Below are 17824 nucleotides of genomic sequence, written 5' to 3'. Positions count from 1 at the left end.
TGACTCTTCAACTTCAGAACAATCGTCCTCCACCGTGCTGACCCACTGCTCCACCTCTGTTACCCTCTCGCACACTTTACGGAGGTCCGCCCTCATGAGGGAGACATCCTCTCCCACCGCTTTGATGCTCTCCCGGAGGGTATATTTGGAGACCTGTATCGCCTCCATTTGCGAGTCCAGGGTCACAGAACTCCCCTCCTCCCTTGAGGCCCCCCCCCCCCCTGCATGCCGGTGGTCTGATCCCTCTTGCTTGTGCGTTTTGTCCTTTGTCTCTAAATTTCTTGATTCGCTGCTGGCTTTTGCCCATTTTGGGAGAGTCTTTCGTAACACAATCCCTCCGGTATGCCACCACGTAGTTCAAGGGTGCCCCAGCGATCAATGCCGCTTCCCTCGCTTAACTTCTTCAACGAGGCTCCCCCCCCACCATGGATAGCTCCCCACCAGTGTCTCAGTCCATTACTGTTGGCCCCGATGGGCCTTTCACAGGATTTCCTCCTTCCGCAGAGGGCCGTGCCTCCCCTGCCCACCAAAACCACTGGCCCCCAAAATGCTCTGCCACCAGTTGCAGTTCCTACTGGTACCGCTGCCGCATCTCCAGCACCGGGTTCCTCAGGTATCAACTATGTTTACTTCGTCCTCCAGCCCAGCCTGGGGGCGCTACCCGCGCTTCCTCCTCCTTTCCTTCTGTTGTTCCTCTCTTCCATCACTGAGGATCTCTGCCTCCAGTGCTTTTCCTACAACCACTTTGCCCACAGCTGTTTTATCCTCTGGCCTTGTGTCTCCAGTGGGAGGCAGCCCCCCCATCCCCCTGTCCTAACCGGGCTGCGGGGCCCCTCCGATCGTGGGGACAACGAAATACACCTTCTATTGCTCCCCTCTCATGGCCGTGTCTCCTGGCCCCTTCCCTATCACCGGAGCTGCTGCGCCCTTTCACCTACGCGCTCCCGATCTCTGGTGCTCCTCCTCCAGTTCCTCTGTCCAGCTGCACCGCGGGGGCCTCGGGCCGGCCTCCCCTCCCCTCTCCACCACGTACACCAGGCTCGCCAGCGCCTGGGAGAGGCCGACCACCTCCGCCACGGCGCAAGGCAGGACCCATCCCAGCTCTCCGGCGGCGTTCCTCCTCACCTGCCCGCCCCTTACTGCCTGTCTGCAGTTACACGCTGGGGGGCCATCGCAGCGCCACTCACCACACTCCTGAGGCCACTGGATTCGCCTCACCGTCCCGGGCCACATCCGCCTCGGTCATGCCCTGCCTGGGGCTGCCGGATGCCTCAGCCCCACCTGTGTGTCCCGCGGACCGCGTCCAACCTCCTCAGACACCCGCAGGTGCCACACCTTGGATTCTCGATCCCCGCCAAGGACCGCAAGTTTTTAGCCAGCCTTGGGGAGCGATCCTCATCCCAATCCCGTTCCGGGGTAAGCCACTGCCGCCTCTGGCACTTCAGCTTACATCCCCTTCCAGTTAGGCGTCGTCCACGGGGGTTTTGTAGTCAGGATTTTACCCGGATTCCTCCAACGACATGGGAGCTCCTCGAAGGCTCACCTGCTCATCGTCCGGCGGTTAGCCACGCCCCCCAGGGTAGCAGGTATAAACCAACATGACAAGATAGAATGTCAAGGAGTATGGTATCAGCTCACGGGTTGAGCACCAGTTGCAAGTTGTATGTAACCAGCAGGCCACAGGACTAGGTTTGCTGTCAAAGCATTTGGCCGCATAGTCATGAACGTTTTGAAAAGGGTCCACTCGGCAATATGATACATCTTCCCCAACAAAATGAAATCTAGTTGGCATTGAGACTTAGATACACTTCAATGTAAAGCATGGAGACAATGCAGTGTTTTACATAGCAATACTGTAATTATGCATTATGTAACCAATGACATTTTTAGAAAAGGAATTGAAAGCATTTTTAAAAAGAATAACTAACACATACTGGTCTTTGGCAGACAGGAAACAGTTAGCTTAATAACGGTATTATCCCAATTATTTCTGGTTTGCAATTATTTGAAAAACATATGCGTAGCACTCCCACACAGGCCTTTTGGCACATGAGTGAAGGGGATGATTACTGCTGCACTCTCTCGCCATTAGCCCCTTTGAACTTGCAGTGAACAGAGAAAAGAGGGTGGAGAGAGCTCTGAAGGCAAGAAAGGAATGCAGGGTGAGCTGTGCTTTCATTGAACAGGGTAACTTAAATAGCTAACTTTGCTACACAAGTGTCAATTTAATTAGCAAACCTTCAGAATTGCAAAGCAAATTTCTCTGCAACACTGCTTATTTTATGCCTTGAGCGCATATCCCGAAATTTGATCTTCCGTCTCCTCTTCCAGCAGGTCATTATCACCGACTTAGCTGCATTCACCACTAGGTCTAACCACTCCATGAAGTCAGCAGTGTCGGAAATGAGGGCCTGCAAAGCTCTTCGGGTACGTGCCATCAAAACAGAATCATCTGCGTACACAAGGACCGGTAAAGACAGACCACCCATCTTCGGGACATCGGGAGAAGATTTTAGGAGATGGTTATAAAGGCCATTTATATATAGACAAACGTAGAGGTGCCAGGACACATCCCTAGCATACCCCCAATTAGACTGAGAAAAAACCTGTACAATGCCCATTAGCACCACTCCTGTAGCAAGCTTGCGTGGAATCATGCAACCTGGCCAGAAGGTTCACCAGGGCCGGAGGGCAGTTCATGGACCAGAGTATGTCCCACTGCTTTGCATGATTCAACTTATCAAATGCTGTGCTCAGATCCATGAACGCTTAGTAGATAGGCTGCTCCTTCAAATAGAGGGAGTGTGCCGTCACCATGTAGAGGTTGGGCGCCTGCTCGGCCATACCCAATCCCGTCTGAAATCCCAACTGGACCGGGAAGAGTACCCAGAAAGCCCAGTCCTCTAGGCGGGCCAAAATGGCGCGGCCCAATATCTTGAAAAGAGAATCCAGGAGTGATATAGGTCTATATGAAGCAGGGGAGGCCTGAGGTCCCTTTTTATAAATTGGCTGGATTACAACCATGGACCATGAGGGCGATATTGCACCACCTGCACATATTCCATCAGTCCCCTGGGACAATAACGGGGCCATGATAAATAGATCTGCTGGGACATTGTCCGGGCCCGGGACTCAGTTACAGCCTTGGGAGCCTATTGCCCTCTTGATTTCATCCACAGAGAAAACAATACTTGCCTCAGTGCCCTCCCCATCCAGGCACCCCAAACTACCCCCAATCGCTAACCCACAGTGCTCAGCCCCCTTCCTGGCACTGTATAAGGAAGAGAAACGCTCCAACCATGCCATTAGGTACACATTACTAATCGGAGTGTCCAGTTTGAATTTGTAAAAGGGACACCTCTGGGCAATCTCCCCGAAGAATTTGGTGTCATTTTCCCTGGAGGTGCCCACCCAAGTCTCCCATGCTTCCTCGTCAATTGCCCTTTTTCTAGCGGCCAAGACCTTCTTGTAATGGGGCCTAGCACCAGTAATAGCTTTTTCTTGAAACCCCTGCACAGCTCAGAGTGGAGAGAAGATTCAGCCTAGCTCTGAAGCACTCAGAGTTAAACCACCCCCCTCTTATGAGAGGCTTGTCAGATGGAGGACTGTCGCTCTGCCCAACATGAAAACAAGACTACCTTTGGACTACTGGTCTCCAACTAACCATTTTGAAGTCTTAAAAATCTCCAGTGCCACCATTTCGTAATCATCACTCCATGTCCAACTCAGAGTTGTTACAGTGTATTCAATTGGTGAGAGAGTATTCGACAAGAGCCAAATTGCAAGAAATGATTTGACCAGAGGCTGATCACTTTCTTACAGACTGAATTTGGTCCAATACTTGCTCTGAGCCGAAATTCAGAACACCCCTAGTATTAAGTAAAGCATAATGCTTGCCTCAATCTCCAACAATGCACTAAATCTGGTCTGGGAATAGGTATTGTCAAAAACAGCACATTTTGCCAAAATGTGACTGTTTTGGAGTTTGAGAGGCTGGAAAGTTTAGTAGCCATAAGCTCAACAATTCTGAAGTAGAGGCAATCCCTCCAATCTCAACGCGAACAAGATATCCTCTTCCCTTTACTCCTTCGAACTTCTGTTGCAGTGATCACTGAATGGGTAAAGGGACAAAGGCTAATACTGTACTATTGTGATGATTTAATGTGGCTAGTGTAATTGTAAACTAGTTTCAAAAGGGATGGCAATTTTTTGAGTTACATAGCAATCTGACTTTATACAATCTGCATTATAATGTCAAAAAGAAAACATACTTACAAGAAACGAGCATGCGATTCCAGCTACAAAACATATGGCAAACCATTTTACCCTAGTGCCAAAACTTAGTGTTGTGGAATCCAAGACCTAAAAAGAACAAAATCAAGTTATTACAGAGGTTAATAACTCACAAAGTATGTGCAATTTTCACTAATTCCCTCCCTAAATTTGTATTACCAACATCAGAGTTACAGTCACCCCCCCCCCAAACCCCATTTCACTGGCTCCTTACTGGTGAGTACGCAAAAAAAAAAAAAAAGACATTTTAATAAAGGTTTATCATTTCACACAAATGTTTTTCAATTAAAAATCATCTTTCCACAAATTTAAATAATGCACAAGATAAATCAGCAATACAATAGACTATATATGAATATAGACCTAATCATTGTGTGTGAAGCGACAGCTGCATCCAATTGAGCTAAATGCCACCTTGTAGCAGAAAATATCCAGAAGCAGTCACAAAATAACAGGAAAAGTGCCAGCTAGAGAGTGCAGTTAGATGGTAAACCAGTGGTAGATGTGAGCAGCACATAGGTGTACTGCATGGTGGCAGAAACACAAATAAGGGGCAGCAAGGACATTTCCAGAGTACCTGGGGACAGAGAAATGGGCAGAAAGAGTAAGATAGAGACATTTAAATGAGGTCAGATACTTGGAAAAATGCCTCAGAAAGAGGCAAACTAATGTTAAAGAGGGCATTTGTAGAAGAAAGAATACATAAAGCCAACCTCGGGACCAGAGGAATCCCAAGAAGGATAAAGGAGCTGGCTCAAGTAAGTTTAGAGAAACAACTTGAAAAGTTGAGGAAACGGGGCATACGTTTTATGAGAATGCACTAAATCGGGGTAAGTAGGGCCACAGTTACGTTTTTGCAGGAGTGAGTATTTTAAGTTCTGTTTTTGGAAGGTGGGGGTAAATGGGATTTTTCTGAGTAAAAAACGAATTTTGCATTGTCGACTGGGTTAGAATTCTTTGGCAAGTTACAGATGTATTTTTTGGTTTTTAACAAATGGGCTTTGTGCGCTGTAATTGCCATAAACAAAAAAGTGTGTTTTGCTAATCCTAAAGAAACTCTACATATCAGATAAAACAATAGTAGAGCTCCCCTGTATAACGTCCTATGGACGACTCTGGTCTGGCCCCCCATAAAAACACTTTAGGTAGTAACAAGAAAAGCACATGTGCACATACTACAAAAAAATAATTCGCAGGAAATATTTGTCTAAATTTTAGTTGAACATACAGTTAAGCAGCTTGACAAGGGATGCTGAACGACGAAACTGAAAAGGGAAAGACAGTCACAAAGTGATGGTGATTGATCGACTCACATTTGCTATTCCATCACTACACAGAGATTGCTCTTTTCTAGTGTAGCTTTCTTTGCCTCTTCCTCAATGGCACCAGCACTACAGATGTTGGCGCAATTACAGCGTGAAACGCAAGAAGGGACACTTGTCAATTAATTGCTGATAAGAGTCTACATTCTCTGTGGTGCTCCATGCGAGTCCCCATACTGTGGCCTCTACCCCCTGCACTGAATCGCATCTCCTGCACTTTCCGTATTCACCCGAGAACTCCCCAACAAAGGTTCAGTCTCACTCAAACGCTGTTACGTTTCAGTTCGCGTGAGTTTAAAATGTTCCCTGCTCTGGCCTCTCAGTTCTCGGGGATCTCACCTCCACTGTCCCCCTGACTCTCCCAAAGCCATGGTCTTTGCAATGTCTTTCACACCAAAACAATCTGTGTGCCCAACAACTGCCGACCTAATGCAACACTGAACAGTCAACCTGCGCTCACTCGACTAACGCTTTGTCCTTTCTCAGGTTGGTAGCGGACCATCATTTTCACGGCTGGGATTCCCTCAGGTTTTTCCCTTTCACTTTTTAATCTCAAATCTAAGTTTCCTTTACTTGTACTTGGAACCTCAAATCTAGGTGTGCCTGCAGTGCTTTCCTGTGCATCCTATATTTTGTGCTGCATTTAAGTGCCTGCTGAAAATTCGAATTTAGGTGTGCTTCTGTGCATCCTCCTGCCTCCCTCTGCTGGTAGGCCGCCAGGTGAGTGTGCTTGTTCAGCCTCTTCATCTGTCCCTCCTTCCTCCACCTCTATGGCTCTGTCCATCTCCCCCATCTCTTCGAACTGTTACTCTATCACCTATCCCTCCTCTCTCATGAAGTATGGAAGAAAAAGTTTAAGAAAGATCTCTTGACCTCTAATCCATGCCTACCTATTGCTGACGCCTACGATAATGCTACTTCCAGACAGACCATCACTGATATCCTCTTCTCTGTCCCCTCTCCAGACCTCCCATCTGATCTCTACATTCTCCCCTTTTACCTTTTCTCCCATTAATGGCAGCACTAGATGGGAAGTACTCTTGGCACACTTCTTCTAGGTGCATCATTAATGTCTATCACAATGGCACTGTCATGATCCAGGGTCCTCAAGCCAATCTTTTTCTCTTAGACCTGCGCCTGCCAGCCCTCATCAACTCCCTACCTTCTCCAGCTACGCCTCCTTCCGCTTCCTCTGCAACTCCTTCACCACCTCAGACAGTTGTACCACCCTCCCTGTACCTCTCCTAAGAAAACCTTCAAAGGTGGCGACTAGCTTCACTTAACCACTCTGAGTGCTCGTTCTGCTGTCAAACATTCTTCTAACTTCTGCCTCCTTCTTGAAGACTTTGATGTCGACGCCCTCGCTCTCACCGAGATGTGGTTCAATGCCAGCTCCGTCACTGCTTTTGACTCCCTCCTCCCCGACGGCTACAAGTTCCCCTCCAAGCCTCTGCCCAACAGGTCTGGTGGTGGAGTAGCCCTGATCTTTCCCAAGTGGGTCTCTAACTGTGTGTGTGTGTGTGTGTGTGTGTGTGTGTGTGTGTGTGTGTGTGTGTGTGTGTGTGTGTGTGTGTGTGTGTGTGTGTGTGTGTGTGTGTGTGTGTGTGTGTGTGTGTGTGTGTGTGTGTGTGTGTGTGTGTGTGTGTGTGTGTGTGTGTGTGTGTGTGTGTGTGTGTGTGTGTGTGTGTGTGTGTGTGTGTGTGTGTGTGTGTGTGTGTGTGTGTGTGTGTGTGTGTGTGTGTGTGTGTGTGTGTGTGTGTGTGTGTGTGTGTGTGTGTGTGTGTGTGTGTGTGTGTGTGTGTGTGTGTGTGTGTGTGTGTGTGTGTGTGTGTGTGTGTGTGTGTGTGTGTGTGTGTGTGTGTGTGTGTGTGTGTGTGTGTGTGTGTGTGTGTGTGTGTGTGTGTGTGTGTGTGTGTGTGTGTGTGTGTGTGTGTGTGTGTGTGTGTGTGTGTGTGTGTGTGTGTGTGTGTGTGTGTGTGTGTGTGTGTGTGTGTGTGTGTGTGTGTGTTTCTCTTCTCTCGCTCGCTCTTCTCCTCCCACTCCCACCCCGCTCTCCCTATGGCCCTGTGTCAGTCTTCCTTTTGGAGTGGGCCGAATTTACTTCCTCTCTTCTAACTTCTACCTCTTGGTTACTTCAACATCCACCTTGACTCTACACTCTGATCTTTTTACCCCTCTCACTTTTACCATTCTGCCTTCCGGCCCTACCCACTCAGCCAGACACACTCGATGCCTTCATCTCTCCTCTCAGCCCCCTGACTGAGCCTCCACCAGCGCCGCCAGCCTCCTTCGCGGTCATCAGACCGGTGAAACGAGTGTCAGCTGCTGCAAAGTCCGCTTCCACCTTCATCCCTCTCCTTCCCCTCCTCCTGACTCTCCCACTGACTCCGTCCTTGCCAAGCTTCATCTTGCTATCACTAACACTCATGACATTCTTTCCCCGGTCATGAGGATCTGCCTTTAACCTGCCTCCAACCATAATAGTTGGTACGACTCCGATTTAGCCACTCTGAAACGCAAGTTCAGAGTTGCTGACCAGAAGTGGCAGAACTCTGGGTCATCCTCTGACAAACTGGCCTGCTGCCTACTCCAAAGGCAATACCGTCTCTCTACTTTCCAAGAAAAGGGCACATATCCAGGCCTATATCTCTGGAGCTTGTAACATGGCTGAACTCTTCAAAATCTGCAAGGAACTTGCCAATCCATCTGCAGTCTCCACCTCGCCTCTTCCCTCTGTTCTGCACTGGCCACCCATTTCACCTCTACTCCACCCCTACTCACTCTCTACTCCACCCATACCCACTCTCTCCTCCTCCTCCTCCTCCTCCTCCTCCTCCTCCCCCCCTACCATGAGGTCTCTAGAGTAGTCCGCTCTATGAAGTTCTCATCCAAACAAAAGAACATCTCCCTCATCCCAGTTCTTGCTGACTTCTGCAACCACTCTTTAGCCTCTGGCTCTTTCCCTTCCTCTCTCAAGCACTCCCTTGTGCACCCCCTTATAAAAAAAAAGCCTTCAGCCAACCCCTCCAACTACCACCCTCTCTCTATTACACCCTTGCCCGGGAAACTCCTGGAGACGTTGGTCTTCCTCCAACTGACCCGACACACTGAGCTTGTTGGTTGTTTACATGACCATCAATCTGGGTTCCAAGCATCCAGTGGCACGGAAACTGCTCTCCTGAACACCTGTGAAGTAGTAGTAGTTCTTCTTATTCCGACTGACTGCTAGTCAGTCAGTGTGCACCTCCAAGGGAGTAAAACCGAGGTTCTTCCCATCAGGACTCCTGCCCCCCCCCCCCTTTCCCTCCTGCACTCTAGCCACCCTCTATGGGGTCACCTCACTCCTTCCACTGAAGCCACAAACCTTGGGGTCATCTTCAACTCCGCTCGCTCTCCTTTACTCCTCACATCTTGGACCTTGCCAAGAAGGCCCACTTTCAACTTCACCTCCTTAGAGGCATTTGATCCCCTATGACCCCCATCATGCCTCCTAGGTAATGCTTTTGCATTAGAAACACACATCGCAAACCACTCTGCTAGTCATTTTCTTCCTCATAGAACACATCCACTTTATCAGATGAAGTGCCAGTTGTGGATGCCATTGCACCAGTTTGACTCAATAACAGTTGCAATTTACCTCAGATGCAAAGGGGCTGAAGCGTCCATATTGTATTCTGTATCAGCACACCAACAGACTTGACCATAGACAGAGCGCCTGCATTGAATGAGACATTTCATTGCAAGACAGTAATTAAGCTCTTTCCAGGGGTGATGCACAATAGGCTCTTGACCTGGTCCTGTGATTCCTACACACTGTTGGGAATCCAGTACGGTTTCAGGGAGGGTGTGGGATCAGATTGTGAATTTAATAGGAATAATTTCAAAGTTCAACGCCCGATATGTGTTTACAACATAGGAGGCATTCATGGACCTCAAGTGCTTTTGATTGCATGAATAGAAATGGGTCATGGGACCCGTTACAGAACCACAAATTTGCAAGGCCCATGTTAAAAATCCTGAAAGCCCTATACACAGATTTACAAAACTTAACACTCAGTATGGACGGTCAGGAGAATTATCTGAGAGATTGGAGAATGTTGAAGGGGAATATTGGCACCACTACAAGTGACAGTGATCGATAGTTAACATAAAATAAGCACCCATGTCAAACAAAAAAGGAGAGCAAGCCAAATGCTGTTCTGTCAAGCCTGGTCCATCTGGAATACTTTCCATTAAACTAATAGGGGAGGCAAAAGGTGCAAATAATGACAACCTGGCTTTCCTGCAGCCTCACACAGGCTCTTTCTCCCACCCTTCCGCTCTCACATCTTATATAAAATCTGCTGAAAAAATTACACAAATATAAGTTGTGTGCTTCCAAAACCTTTTTATGCTGCAAAATGTAAACTTTCATGCCATAATATCCAAAAGGGTTAGCAGCATGGCCTATGGAATTTGAGGGATTTTCCAGTAAGAAAGTACTTCAGAGGCTATATTGGTTAGCAAATATTGGCAGCATCTTCCGCTCCCCGATATTCAAGTGACTAGTCCCCCTGCCCAGTCCACTAGGAAGAGGCAGTCCACCTGTTGGGATGTCTTCATATTTCCCAAACATACTCCCCCTCCTACTTAATACACCAACAGAGCATAGTTATTTGGGCATGTCCCAAACAAACTGTCATGGCAGACAGGCAGACCCTTTATGTTCCCTCTGGCAGACTGGCAAGAGATTTCCCAGCATAGAGTTGGCGTGAAAGGCCTTTAGGTGCGGTCCAATCACTGCCTTGCATACAACTAGCTGAGCCCTTCTATTTTTTTACCACCTGTTGTGAATTGACCAGATTTCCTGTAGGAACAAACTATACTCTCCGCTCACTCACCACTTCTCTCCAGCATATTCAAACAAAAGCTATGGGTATCAAACCATTTTAGTTCCACTCCATTTTGCAATCTGTACTCCATATTTGCCTTGCAGAGTTTACATTGCACTCAACTGATAAGACAGAATTTGGCCAGAGCCAAATAGATTTTTGCAGCCGTAATTCAGCCAAATGATTACTTGAAGCCAAGGTTTGGTGCACCCCTAAATGGCATCAATAAAATGACACACTCAGACACACAGACATTTAATTAAACTGGTTTACATTTAATTAAAATGGTTTGGTCATAAAAATCCATAAGACTTATGTCATTCCGTCAATTTCAGGATCTAATTTCAATTGGCTCAAGAACGAAGCTCTGCCCAAATCCATGTGCACAAATTAACCAAATCACTTATTTCTTTTCCACTGTATTCAATCTTACCTTATCGCGACAAACACACAAATATGGAAAAAATACTTTAAAAAGCCAAAATCATTTTAACAGATTATGGAACTGGAAATTGAAAATGGTAGGAAACACCTTTTTATTAGGGTACTGATTCAATAGTATTGCATGCAGTATAAGGACCTTTGGGCAGATGACAAAATGCCTGCCTTTGATAACCTTAAGCAAACATTTTTGTTTGCAAACACACAATATTGCACATATATTTGATTGAAGGTTTGTATTGAGAAGGCAACATGGTGGGTCCATTAGGCGATGTTTCTGCACAAATTCCAATGCAAAGAATGGTTGGAAATGTGTGGTTTCCCCAAGTGTATAAATCTTCATAGAATTTAATTTACCACGATACAGCTTCCTTCTGTCTTCGATCCAAGTAGGATAAAGGATTGCACTGTCCGTTTACTATTACCCATTGAAATATTATACTTTCAAGCTATGCAAAGGGGCTCAGCAATTTGCAACAAAATGTGCATAATTTGAAATTATTTATGGTTGGCACTGGACACAAGAAATTTCAAAGAGCAGGTCCCCAAGTAATAAAGTCGAAAGAAGCGATCAGGGTTCGAAATTGAAGGAAGTTGGGAGCTACTTAGCTCCTGCTTGTAGTCTTGAAGAGCTTGGTTAGCTTATAAACTGCTACCAGGAGCTACCTTTGGCTCCCAAGGTCAACTGATGCCAATCAAGCACACTTATGTGATTTTAACTCTGCTGTGGACAAATCTATATGACATTTAAAACCCAAGGTCATAAATAATGAATACAAATCATATGTTTCCATCTTATTTGGAAATTAGATTTAGATTTACGGAACACTTAATCCTAGTTCCTTGTTCGCCATTGCTAGCTTCTGGTCACTGGGTAATCCTGGAAACCCAAAAGCTTCTTTTAAATTCGGCTCATCTAAACTGAATTCAAGACCTTGAGACCAGACGATCGTTTTTCAGGATAGGCCTCATCAATGTAAACCACTTCTCTGGTGGAGAAAATGAAGTGTTATCCGTAGCCAAGTTCTACATATACCTACAAGCCCTACCTGACAACAATGGATGAAGAACATGGCCAATCTAGCCCCCTTGAATGGATCTATAGGATACTTCCACATTTAAATATGGGTATCCATCTGAAAGACCAGATCTCAAATTTTGCCTTCGCCCTCTGTTATTTTCTTTATAGCCCTTGACCAATACTCTGTGGAGAAAATATTAGTTATCTAGTTTGACTTAAGTGTTAATTGCTATGTGCAATTTTGTTCCTTTTGATAATATTAATAGTTGGATTATACATAGCCAATTAACTTTCTGAAGATTTTTCTGTGTGTTGCTTCATTATTTACGTTATATGAATTGTTAATAGACCTTGGAAATAATGATCTACATACAATTTGTTGATTTTCAGGCATCCTGACTTTACAATATCCATTGTGATCATCATTTAGTCATAACTTAAGTGACTTCCTGATTGTAGTGTGTGCTAAATAAATAAATGTAAAAAATAATGTTACACTGAATTTGAAGCAAGCTAGTGCTCTAACCCAGACCTTGGTGGCAGCTGAAAGGCGGCCAGCCCAAAGCAAAGATTATTTTGAGAACCCAGGTAAATTGTGCCCCAAAGTAACCAGCGAAGTGGGCAAGAATACATGCCTGCATTGCAAAGAGGAAGGCAACCATCCAAGAGATTCTTACATCAAGAGGGAGTGAGGAAGGAGGATATAGAGCCTAGCCCAACAATGCCCAGAGCCCACCCCATCACCCACGAAGCAAGACATGGCTAACATGAAGACCCGTTTTCTGGGGACTTTAAACTTTCCTGCGATAGTAAGTGACTTGATGGATATTGTCTTTGGAGTGTGTGCTCCAGAAGTCTGGGATTTAGAATCGTAGAATGGAGAACTGGACATGGAACACTCAGTCCTTCAGAATAGTTTCTACTGCACTTTTTTCCATAGGAACCGCAAACCTTTATGAACTTTGGATTCAGTATATTTTTTTTGATCTAGCAGGCATTTGCCTCATCTTATCCAAAATCCTGAAGCATGCCCCGCCGCCCCCCCCACCTCATGTGGTAAATATCTAGAAATCGAAAGACTGTCCCTTTTGCCAAATGGGAGGCTAAGCATTTAAGACTTGGCTTTCATGCTGCTTTGACTTCATACAGCGTGAATGTTATCGAATTTGGTTCTGCACTGTACAACCACCCATTAATGAAGGGAGAAGGATATCAGATTAGCGGTATGAGCCACCATGCTGCTGAACTTTAAGTATAATTGTTTTTGCAGCCCCTTACTTAGTCTTCTGGATTACTCTACTATACTTCATTAAGTAGCATGACATGAATTATTGTCTTCCACCTGGATGTCCTCTTAAGGTCTACTTTGTGATCCTGCACCTCTCACTTGTGGGGCTAACGCAAGTCATCTGCTTTGTCGCTGTTGGCAAACCAGGTCTCCCTTGCCTGCTCCTTTCTGCTCTACTTTCCCCTCTGGTTAGCAATGATGGCTTCATCGGCCTTTCAGCAGTTTCTCCTGTTATCCGTAGAAATGACTGAATCAGAAAAAAACAAGGAAGAAAGGACCATTTTGGCAGATTGAAATTTTGGTACATTTTTAATAAAATATAGATGTGGGGTGGGGTAAGGTATTAGTTAAGGTAGGGTGGTGAAGGGGATGCAGGGAAAGTGCAAAAGTAAGTAGGAATGTTGGTTTTTCGAGCCAAAAAATTTGGTAATTTCTCCATTTGTTTTTTAAAATTCGGTTAATTCATGGACAACAATTTCTCCTTCTTGCCAGCATGGTCACAAAGGAACTCGTTCGATCTCCTCCAGATCTCACTGCTGGTCATATACTTCTAACTGTTTCGATTCCTCCCATCTTGATAACAAATAGGTCAAAGTAATGCAACCCCACCAGCAACTCTGGACATATGGCTGTTAGCTGTAATATAGACAGACTTGGGATATCCTGATCCGTGTGTGTGTGTGGTGGGCGGTGCATTACTTTCCTACAGCTTGTTAATTGGTTTAGATTCACATGGTATGCATAGTCGACCTGGTGGTTAGTCCAAAACAATAGGCATCAATGATGGGCGCTTTCTTTGTCAAATTGCCAACCTGCTAAGGTTAATCACAATGCTCCTCTGAACAAACTCCCTATGATGCCAGGAAACAAAAAACATCAAGGCTTGGAGAAGTTGAGGAAAGCCTAACCCTAGCAGAGAAGAGGAACACTTCTGTGCAGGAATGACAGTCCTGGGATTTGGTTATAGCGATAGGTCAAACAGAGAATTACTTTTTTTTAAATGAAGATTACCCAAGCTTACTTCCCTCCCAGTGAATACGTGCACTGTATTATTTGTTCATTTGTATGCAAATGTAAGCGTATTCCCCTCCCTAATTGACGATTCTCTCCTGTTACAGGTGAAGAGCAGCAGAACGGCTGAGCATGGACAGGGCTGGATGTGGCATCAGCTAGATCTGTACAGCCATACCATCGTGATAGCACTTCCCGGTCCGGTCAAATTGGGCAAAAACGTTATCACCTGCACTACAGGGGCAGAAACAGGATGAAAACCTTGCAGCTCGCACCACTTCTCCCAGGTGTATGTGACACCATGGCTCCTGGCAGTGGGTTGGGCTAAAAATACCTTGATGAACTCAACAGCTGTCTCTGAATCTTATTCCGGCATATTCCATCTGTGAGGGAAACCATGCACGCCATAAGATTGGGGCTCTACTCCTGCAGTAAGGGGTGTACTGCTCCAGACGGGTCGGTCAGCAGGTCCAGTTGACAGGGATTCCTCCGCGAGAAATCGGAGGAAAGTTCCATCAGAACTGGAAACCATGCTTGCGACTTCCATTCTGGTGTCATCATCACTGCCTCCGCCCTGTTTCTGAATCTTTGCTAGTACTGTTGCCAGCATCGCGAAGGGTGGAAACATGTAAGGAACACTCCCTGCCCAGTAATACAGGAACGCGTCTGACAATAAGACAGTCAGGCGGTGTTTTGAAGAAAGTAAAACTGGTCTTTATTCAGACTTACAACCGTTGCAAAAAATACAAAAAACATTTTAAGCAGAGTTCTTCACAGAAAGTATTCCTTTTCTTCTCCTCCTGTTTTTATGCAGTGTTCTTTTCTGGTTCTTTACAGGGAATGCAATAAGGACCTCTGGCAAGTCTTTCCAATCTAGTCTTCATACGCCCACAAGCTTCCCGCAGCTCCTACCTCCATGTCTGGTTGGTTCTGCAACAAAACCAAGAGTGAACACACCTTCTCCTCATGGCTACGGGTTTATATAGACAGAGCTTAATTGGCCAATCAGGACCCACTTCCTTCCCCACGTTATAAAAGCTCTCCCAAGCCCTGCCCCCTTTTTCCTGGGAGCATGACATCCTGTATCTCTCCCCAGTTTCTACTGTTTCCACCGCCCCGTTTGGGCCCCCGTTGAACAGGTAAGGGAATCTTTGTTTATGTGGCTTTGTCTCTGGTTGGGGTTTTTGGGAGTTTCCGTTTGGTTCCCCTGAACACAGGGACCTCTGAACGTTAGCGGGACTGCTGCCTTGCAGCAACGCAGCGTTTCGTTGGTCACGGTCCCGCGGCCCGGTTCCTCATCACTGCAGTAACCTCTGAATGCCCGCGTGGCTGCTGCCTTGCAGCAACGCGGCGTTCCGGTCCTTGCATACCCGTCTCGCAGATCCATATACCCATTAGAGTCCCTGGCCGGCGGCAGACCTTCCCCTCTGGTCTCGGCCGACAGGCAGTTATCAGCCCTATGTTCCCCTCTACAACCACGCACAGATCTTTCCTTGCAGTGCCGCACTTTGGGTGGATTTTCCCCTACTGCGTCTCTACATTCAGTTCGTTCCATGCCTGCCCGTGTACACAGTGTATTTTCTTTTCCCGTATCCTGGCCCCACCACTCCCCAAGCAGGTGTACTTCGGATTACTCTGGGTCGCTGGGTACCGCATTCTCCTCTGCCACTCTAAGGGATGTTTGACGTTCCAGGTCAGGTTCCTGACCGTTACAGCGTCCATCCCTAATGCCTCGGGATCTAGTCCCCAACAGAAGTATTTTGGAAGTTGTGTCTTCAGTCTGGAAGCGAAGAGGTCCGTATTGAACAGCCCCCACATGCTCACCAGTCTATCGCATATTGCCCTGTGCAACTTACAATTGCTCAAATCCCGCAAATAAGGAGAGTTCCAAACTGCTATTGTATACTGTGCTCCTTGCAGATGCTCTGCTTTGATGGAGATCCTCTGTGCCAGACAAAAATGCCAGAATTACTTTGTTAGCTCTACTAGCATCTTGGTTCTCTACAAATTCTAGGAAAAACCCTGCTATTGTCTGGAGCACCCATGCATCACTGGATAGCTTGAGACAATTTTCTGCAAATCGCTACATCCTGCGGTTATCCAGAATTGTGCACCTTTGTGTCGGTAGTAACATCTGCCCCTCGGTTGGGTAAGAATGCATCCTGCTCTCTCGTCTCCCAATACTGTGCTTTAAGCCCCCGGGCTCTTGCAAAAATAGCGCGACCGGACGAACAAATCCAGTAACAGCCTGTCCCTGAAAGAAAACTACTGGGAGAAACTTTCCTTATGGATGGTTGCGCCTTCTCCAGTGCGGTAAAGGTCCCCATGAACGTATTAATTTCTTTGACGAAGGCCTCGACAGAGCAGGCCTTTGACTCCTTCACCAGCGCTGTAAGAAGCTATGTCCCCTTAATTTGCTATCAATCTTCAAGAGCAAGCTTGTCAGTCTCACAGAAGAAATGGCACAATGTGCGTTTCCAAGCATGCGCACCGCACGTTGAGTCCAATTCGGCAGCACCTGTGCATACACCAGTTACGTGGTGTTCCTGGCTCAATTGGCGAGATCCACAATTTTAGCAATGAGCGCAGCGAAGTCTAGCATCTCGTCTTGGTAGGTCTTCCATGTCCGGTCGATGCCCTTCCGGACTTCCTTGGATGCCTTAGTAACGAAGGTGAGTATATTGGGATCCAGCTCTGGGGTCTCGGTTACCTTACCCCGGCAGCTCCGGTGTAGGGCATTCTGCCTTCAGCCGGAATATGGTGTCCTTCTCCAGTGTTTTGCACATTTTTTGCGACATGTAGAGCGCAACTCTGGGAGATGGTACCCAGGCTGTCTATCTAGGGTATCCGGCTCAAACATATCCAACATCTCTTTGGGGTCATCCTGTGGGGTATCCACTGCGCTGGCCTTAGGCTCAAGGGCATTTACTCTGTCCACCTGTGTCATTGGTGTGATTGTTCTCTGTGACAGCCTGTGTATCCCCTGTATTTCTCACCCCTGGCGCTGTGGGTATGAGACTGGGCAAAGCTGATTTCATTAAGAAAGCGTTTTCAAAACTGTTGAACGCATCAGCTGTCCCATGGGGCTTTTTTTTAATCCCCGAGTCTACGCTCACAGCCATAGAAGAGGCCTTTCTCTTCCAGGCTGGTTTATTCCCCTCATCAGTCTCTTTCTCAGGGTTACCTGTGGATGGCACCTCAGCCAGATCTTTTTCATCTTCGCCAGTGCTTTTATTCCAAATATTTTTGCTAAGAAGGTTCTCCAGGACCTGCAATCTGACCTGCAAGGATCTGTGATGAATCAGTAATGAACCCTCTCCTGCAAAAAAAATAAAAAATAAAAAAATCAACTCGCCCTGGATCCTGCCTCATGTGGCCTGGGGAAGGCAGATGCTTACTGATCCTGACCCTGGGGGTGCTGTTCTGCGGGAGTATCACATGGGGAAGGGAACCCGTCAGGAAAAAGGGGACATTCCCCTCATTAACTTCCGCCAAAACAATAGTCGTTTGATGGCTTAATGTAAAGTATAAAGGGTTAGAAAAACACATTTTGTTAAGTCCAACAATTCCGTCTTGC

At 46.6% G+C, this 17824-nt stretch overlaps 1 protein-coding gene across 2 annotated transcripts in view; it reads right to left on the bottom strand.

Moving 5' to 3' along the window:
- The window catches only part of SFT2D1 (SFT2 domain containing 1), a 646168-nt gene that overhangs the window by 471296 nt on the left and 157048 nt on the right, over nucleotides 1–17824 (bottom strand). Inside the window, exon 2 of one of the 2 annotated variants that reach the window (XM_069607710.1) lies at nucleotides 4276–4362. The exons of the other annotated variant lie outside the window; for it this stretch is intronic. Coding sequence (XP_069463811.1) covers nucleotides 4276–4362 — 87 coding nt within the window. The remainder of the gene's footprint in view (nucleotides 1–4275; nucleotides 4363–17824) is intronic. 2 annotated transcript variants of the gene reach the window in all.

This window comes from Ambystoma mexicanum, chromosome 4q (assembly GCF_040938575.1).
Source record: "Ambystoma mexicanum isolate Mex_15411 chromosome 4q, UKY_AmexF1_1, whole genome shotgun sequence".
NCBI classification, from domain to species: domain Eukaryota; kingdom Metazoa; phylum Chordata; class Amphibia; order Caudata; family Ambystomatidae; genus Ambystoma; species Ambystoma mexicanum.
This window is presented reverse-complemented; position numbering and strand designations above follow the sequence as displayed.